Source organism: Ipomoea triloba, chromosome 10 (assembly GCF_003576645.1).
Source record: "Ipomoea triloba cultivar NCNSP0323 chromosome 10, ASM357664v1".
In the NCBI taxonomy this organism is placed as follows: Eukaryota; Viridiplantae; Streptophyta; class Magnoliopsida; order Solanales; family Convolvulaceae; genus Ipomoea; species Ipomoea triloba.
The window spans coordinates 20,457,618-20,464,946 of NC_044925.1; the positions used below are offsets into that span (position 1 = coordinate 20,457,618).

General features: G+C 37.1%; 1 protein-coding gene across 1 annotated transcript; it reads right to left on the reverse strand.

Moving 5' to 3' along the window:
- Window positions 1-1,467: 1,467 nt before the first annotated feature.
- On the reverse strand, window positions 1,468-3,476 carry LOC116031625 (nudix hydrolase 18, mitochondrial-like). The gene is made up of 5 exons (XM_031273872.1): window positions 3,318-3,476; window positions 2,979-3,102; window positions 2,772-2,855; window positions 2,524-2,652; window positions 1,468-2,200 (listed from the first exon to the last, which is right to left on the reverse strand). Exons 1-5 carry the CDS (start codon window positions 3,404-3,406, stop codon window positions 1,676-1,678), a joined length of 951 nt encoding a protein of 316 aa, XP_031129732.1. The 5' UTR covers window positions 3,407-3,476; the 3' UTR covers window positions 1,468-1,675.
- Between the last annotated feature and the right edge of the window lie 3,853 nt (window positions 3,477-7,329).

Sequence of the window (7,329 nt, forward strand, 5' to 3'; positions counted from 1 at the left end):
ATGAGACATTTTCATAATAAAATTTGTCTAACTCTCAAGAGCCAATGGTCACATTATTTGGTATTAATTTTAAATTTAGAACGCTTTTTTTTTCCTCAAGACATCTCATAATCTCATAGCAAGACATGTCTGGAACATCATTTAAGGAAATCATATGGTTTTGTAAACAAAAAATGAGTCAAGATCTCTGCAATTGGGTCAAATAATGCTAACAGAGACTCTAACCAAGTTGCTTATATAATGAGAGATATTTTTTGCTTTTGTTGCTCAATTTAAAACCAAAAAAATGATGCCAAATAGCATCTAAATAATTCATATGTTTTTCTTTCTGTTTTTCCCCGCTTTTATATCTAGGATTAATGGGATTATAATACAATCCTCAATTTTTGGCATGCAAGATAAACACTTTTCTAAATTTATTTATCATATTTCTATTCTATTTTATATGTTCTGTTTACTATTCACAGTTAAACCAACTCTTTTTATTCTTTATTTTGTTATAAATATTTTTAAATTTATTTTTTTTTTGTGTTTAATAATATTTTTAATTTAGTTTCTTTTTTTTGAAAAGTTTTTAATTTAGTTTCTAAATATATAAATTGTACAGTATATACTAATACTAAATTTAATATTATGAAAAATTGAGTCTAAGTACCTTTGAGGTCCCTGTACCTAGTGTTTTGTTCAATTTAATCATTGTACCTTTATTTTGTTCAATTTAGTCCTTGTACCGTAAAAAAGTTGTGCAATTAAGGACAATAGTTAACGGTATTAATAATACCATTAAGTTAGCTTACATGACGCTGATGTCATCGTTGCCACGATATTTATATTCCAACTCGTATATTATTTTTATAAATATTTTTATTTAATTATTTTTAGCACAAATATATTACATTAATATGTCCAAAATAAATAGTTACAAGCATGCTGACATCAAGTGTTCAAATCTCATTAGGAGCATGGTTGTAATTATTTATTTTGGACATATTAATTTGATATATTGGTGGTAAAAATAATTAATTATAAATATTTATAAAGTAATATATGAGTTTGGAATATAAATATCATGATGTAATAGTGATGTCAGCACCACATAAACTAAATTAACGATTATATTAACACCGTTAACTATTGTCTTTAATTGTACCACTTTGAAAAGTATAGGAACTAAGTTAAACAAAATAAAGGTATAATGACTATATTGAATAAATGACTTCTAATCATCTCCCACCTAAACTTCTACATATGCAAAATTAGAAGGATAAGATTTTGATTTCTACATGAAACTATCATATACAAATTAGAAGGATAAGGCTTTGGTCTCAACTTGATATGTTGATGACAGCATTGAATGAAAAGGACTTCTCAAGCACTAGTTTTATAGCATTCAACTTGTTAAGTCTTCAAAACATCTGAGATAATATAAGTGCTCTGAAAAGTCTACCACAGCTTGAAACACACAAGTTGCTAAAGAAAGAATGAATCAATCAATCTCATCTTTGATTAATTTCACAGAATCGTCGAGTTAGAAAACTCTGTACACCCCTAACTTTCTAAACTTTTGTACAAAATCTACATTGTTCGAGCTAATTTTTGTTGGTTTTCGGCACTTAGCTCAAACCGGGATTGTTTGAAAGCAGTCTTGGACTAAGTAACTAGACAACAATGAGCTTCATGTCCAGAGGATTGAGCTATAATACCTAGTCCGGGATCCTCGACCTTCAAGAACTCTGTCAGACACCTTGTCCGAGGTTTTTTCTTCCTTTCGGTTCAACTTCTGAGCTACAATGCTAAGCAGTGTTTCATCGGTCACCAGGATCGCGATAACCCGATCCACAAAATTTCTTTGCAGACTTAGCGCTACACTGCTGACTGTTTGGCCCTCGGTGATCAACAGTTCTAACAAGTATGCAGTCCCGGGGCTTTGATCTATCCTATGTTCATCATTTTTTCTCAAACTTTGGGCAGCAAGGATCATTCTTGGTTCTTCCACTGTCAAAACTTCGTCCTTGCTTTGCACACTTTGGGCTGAATCGCGATCAACTTGTTCTTCGCTCCTCAACTTTTCGTCGGCTGCCATACCATTTCTTGGCTCGTTTTCATCCCTCTTTGAAAGGTTGAGCTGAGAAACCAAGCAGTCCAAAGCTTCCTTCATCCAAGGATGGAAGCATACATTCATTGCTTCCTTATATGACATCTGCAAATTAATTTCGCGTAAATACAACAATCCATGGCACTTGTTCTTGGCATAAGAAAAACATATGTTGATCATGCTGAGCATATATAATGTATAAGCATAAATGTGCAGTCCAACTATCAGTTTAGCCTTTTAGTTGAGATTAAACACATGTTTCAAGTAATCGGCCCACACACATGAGTGGGCGTGTTGACCATATAATATATAATATATAAACATAAATGTGCGGTCTGACTAACAGCTTAGACTTTTAGTTGAGATGGAACACATACTTTAATTTCATATGGTTTACATCAAAATAACTACTCAAGAACTAGGCATACCCATGATCGTTGGCGCATATCTTCTTCGGGCCAATGGTCTAGCTCCTCTGTCACAAACAAAGGCAACATGAACCCCTCATGAAATGTACCTTGGCTCTTGCTCTTAAAGTACCATGATCCTAAACAAACCTGCAAACAATTGTATGTGCTAACATTAGATAATTGACAAAAAAAAAAAAAAAAAAAAACAAGTTTCCAGAAAACTAAGAAAACAGAATGGGAAAAGTTAGGTGAAGATGAATACTAACCCCAACTTTTCCATGTACCCCAGCTTCCTCAAAGGTCTCTCTATGAGCTGCTTCTTCCAAGGATTCATCTTGTTCCCAACCACCCTACATTCCATTCCATTCCAAAATTGCAAAAATGTCAACTAAGGAATTGAATGAGGAAATTAAATCTGGCAATTTCATATTCAACAACCTTAAACATTGTAATATTTGCAGATAGATGTTTACCTTGGGGAACATCATTCTTGGACATTTCTGTGAGCTGACCAAAAGAAATTCCAAATCATCAATTGTTGCTGTCCCAGTCCCACAAATGGATTGGTTTGCTTTTATGTATCTGTACGGAATGCAGCTGCAACATATTCACAGATTGAGAGGAAAATCAGGCCCAAATTTCCAGAAAATAAGAATAATCATATGAAGAACAAAAATGAGATAAAAGGGGGTTTCCTTTTTGGATCATAAAATCAAGAATTCAAGAAACCTTTGGGTTTCGCCTTTCAACTACAGAAACTCTTCAAAAAAAAAAAAAAACCAAAGAGAGAGGGCTTAAAGAGAAGAACATACCCAACAACTTGGCGACAACCTTCGACGTTATACCTCTGCAAATCCCTCCCAGTACGAGAAGACATAGATGCCACCTTCTTTAGTTGCATATCGAAATTTATGTTTTTATGTTTAGAGAGATTTGACAGAAGAAAAGCCAGGGTACATCAATCAATATATAAGAAGTGAAGAAAATGAATTGAAAGCTCTTGTCATGTGCTATGTCTAAATCAGGTAATTTTGGATTAAAGAAACTACTGTGGAGTAATTTTTTTTTACACTTTCTCACTAAAAATGCAAAAAGATAATCGGACGAAAAACAAGTGCAGCTTCCGTCTTCTGTTTCTTTTCTTTATTATATTACTTTATTAGTATTGTTTTTCCCAACGGAAAGGAAGTACTAAACCTTTTTTTTTTTTTTTTTTTTTTTTAAGTATTATTGACTTTGTTATAATGTGGTATCTGTTCATACATACTTTTCAACCTATAGAAATATTATTACTACTACTCACTACTTTATTACTCCTCAGCTTTATTTTATGTGTCGAGCCCGGTTAATGAGACTTGACTGAAGTTATTTATAGAGTATAATTTAATTTTTCATAATATTAAGTTTAGATTTAGTATGTAAAATTTATATGTTTAGACACATAAAATTAAATTTAAAAATTATAAGAAACTGCTAATAGATATAAGTAAATAAGAAAGAGTTTGTTTGACCAATGAATATGTAGGATGGATAAAATGAGACAGATGGGGTAATATAAAAACCAAGTGAGGGGGAAGGATGGTTTGTGCTTGGGAGAGTGGGTTAGGACTCGGGAGATAATATCATTCATTTATGAGAAATTATTACTTTTGATGATATATTATTAATAAAGCAAATATCATAATGGCTTCTTCGCCCAAATCTAGATGAAGTTATGGTGGTAAAAGAGTAATCAGGTAAGCAACACCCGAACCCGAACCACAAGTATTGACCCGGAATAAGACAAACGGCCACCAGTTATGCAAAGTCTACACATTGATGAGATGATAATTACTCAAACGGCTCTCCATTATTACGACACAGCACTCAATGTATGCTCACCATTACTAGGAGTCCGTTACACTCACCAGAAGAAGAATCGTTGCAGCCATAGTATAAGTAGCAGACTTGTGGTAGAGGATGGGGAGACACTTTGTTTATTACACACCATATTATTGTATTGGCTACTGATTGTACTAAGCTAATTATATCAAATATACCCGATAACATTATTACCGTCATTGGTGCTTTCATTGAGAGTTGAGGTCAAATCTCAGGTCAAGCTCTACACATAACAACAATTCCAATTTATCAGTAGAGATGGTTGGATCACGATCTAGCGATTCCCAAAATTCTCATCACGAGAATCGTGGCAACACCGATGGTGATCACGATGATGGTCATCACTAGCAACGCAACAACAATCACAGTGGAGGGCAACAAGTACCCAAAGCACGGGAACCACCTATGAACCCCCAGGCGGCGGCTCAGGTCACTAAGTAGGCAGTGACAGCCCTAGCCCAGTTGGGGGCGGAAATTCAAGGCCAACTGCCCCAGGCATCCGTGTAGAAAGAGGAAATAGAAGAACAAAGGACCCAACGTCTGTGTGGTGGTGCAACTTGTTGGCCGGCCGTATCTATGCCCGCCATGGGACGGTGGGGTGAAAAGGCTACTATCCAGCCAATGTTGTGTGCACAACCGAAGACCAAAAGGACCAAGGATCCACACCAAGGTGAGTAGTCGCACTAGATGGAAGGGATGGGTGAGTCTGGGGGGCCAACTCCGTGTCAGTCCAGGGCGCTCAAGCAAACCCCAAACATGTAGAAGGAAGTGGTGGAAAAACTTCAAAAACAGATAGAAGAGCTAGAGAAGAGGGTAGAAGCAAGAGAACATTCACTAGAATCTAAGGTGAGGATGACTGTTCCATTTTCTCCTAGTATAATGGATGCGCCCTTCCCAATAGATTTTAGGTTGCCCACTATCAAGGCCTACACCGGGACTTTTGACCCGCGGGTCCACATGACAAGGTATAAGGCAGTCATGGTAATGACCGCGACAGACGGCACCATAATGTGCAAAGCGTTTTTGTCCACTTTGGATGGAACCGCCCAAGATTGGTTCAACACGATTCCAGATGGTTCAATCCAGAACTTTGCAAAGTTGTCCAAAAATTTCTTGACTTATTTCTCCGGGCATATACAACACAAGAAACCGTTTTCACATCTCTATGGAGTAAAGCAGGATAGGCGCGAAAGCTTAAGAAATTTCTTAAGCAAATGAAAGATGGAAGTCAACAATGTGTGCGACTTCGATTCTAAGGCGACAATCCTCATGTTCATCCAGGCATTGAGGTCAGAAAATTTTCATAAACAGCTGAACACTCACCATCCACGCTCTTATGAGGAGCTAATGAGGACAGCAAACCACTATGCCGAGGCCTAGGAGGCTGATAGAAAGAAGAAAGATGAGGAAGAGTGCATGAAGAGTGGGCGATCTGATAAAGTTGGCCCGACCAACCAGGCACCACGCCCAAACCAATCATCCACAATGAATGGGAGGGATCACGAGCGGCCTCGTCTTGCCCCACCGCGACATTTAACAAAGCTTACTCATCCAGTTAGCATGATTTTAAGTCACGCTGAGGAAATGAGAATGGTACATTTTCCCTCAGAGTGCATGACAGTTTCTCCGAGTGAGGACCAAATCAAATACTGCCAGATCCACCAACAGGTTGGTCATGACACTGACGAGTGTCACACTTTAAAATGGCAAATAGAGGAACTAGTGCAGAGTGGGTACTTTACGGAGTTTGTTAAATATCCAGGACAGTACCAGTATCAACAAAGCCTATTTGGAAATGTGCGGCGAAAGGAAGAGGACCCCGAGCCATCCACTTCAAACGCCAAGAAGAAAAGATGTGACCAGGCCATGCAAGAAAGGGATAATGGAACATATGAGGAGTTTGTGCAACGCAAGAAATATGTTATTCGTTGATGGTCCGCTCTGGTTAGATTTGTTTTAAAAAAAAACCACAGCTCTGTGTCGAGGCACAGTTAGTACCGTAGCTATAAAAAAAAAAAAAAAAACCTCAGCTTTGTGCCGAGGTGCAAAGCCTCGGCACTGTGCCGAGGTGCGCCAAGGCGAGCGCTGTTGTTGGTGGGGATTTGAAAAAAAAAAAAAACAAGTTATTACTCCCAAGCCACCTCAACCACTCTCGTTGGCTAGGAAGTGGGGAGGGGGGGGGGGACTGGTGACAGAGTAATCATGCAAGCAACACCCGAACCTGAACCACAAGTATTGACTTGGAGGAAGACAAACGGCCACCAGTTATGCAAAGTCTACACATTGATGAGATGATAATTACTCCAATGACTCTCCATTATTACGACCCAGCAATCAATGTATGCTCACCATTACTATGAGTACTCAATGTATGCTCACCATTACTAGGAGTCCGTTACACTCACCAGAAGAAGAGCCGTTGCAGCCATAGTATAAGTAGCAGACTTGTGGTAGAGGATGGGGAGACACTTTGTTTATTATACACCATATTATTGTACTGGCTACTGATTGTACTAAGCTAATAATATAAGATATACCCGGTAACATTATTACCGTCAGGTGGCTTCTTCGCCCAAATCAGTCATGACTTCTTCATTCGTGTTTTTTTTTTAAAATTTAATTTATTTATTCCTTTAATGTTTTTACTGATTATTTAGAGGTAATAATTGAATGGGGTAGCTCAAGTGGCAAGTGAGCTTTTTTTTCGTGGAAAAGAATTTTAGGAGAACTCAGGTTCGATTCTCACAAGTGACGATTCTCCGGGAGCTAATGTGGGTAGACTTGGAACATTAGATCCGTAATGTGTTTATTGTAACTTTTTAAAGTTTAGGAGTGGAATTGTTTTGTTTTGTTTGTTTTTTTTTTGTTTGTTTTTTTTTTGTTTTGTTTTGTTTTGTTTTGTTTTTCTTTTGTTTTGTTGTGTTTTTTTTTTTTTTTTTTTTT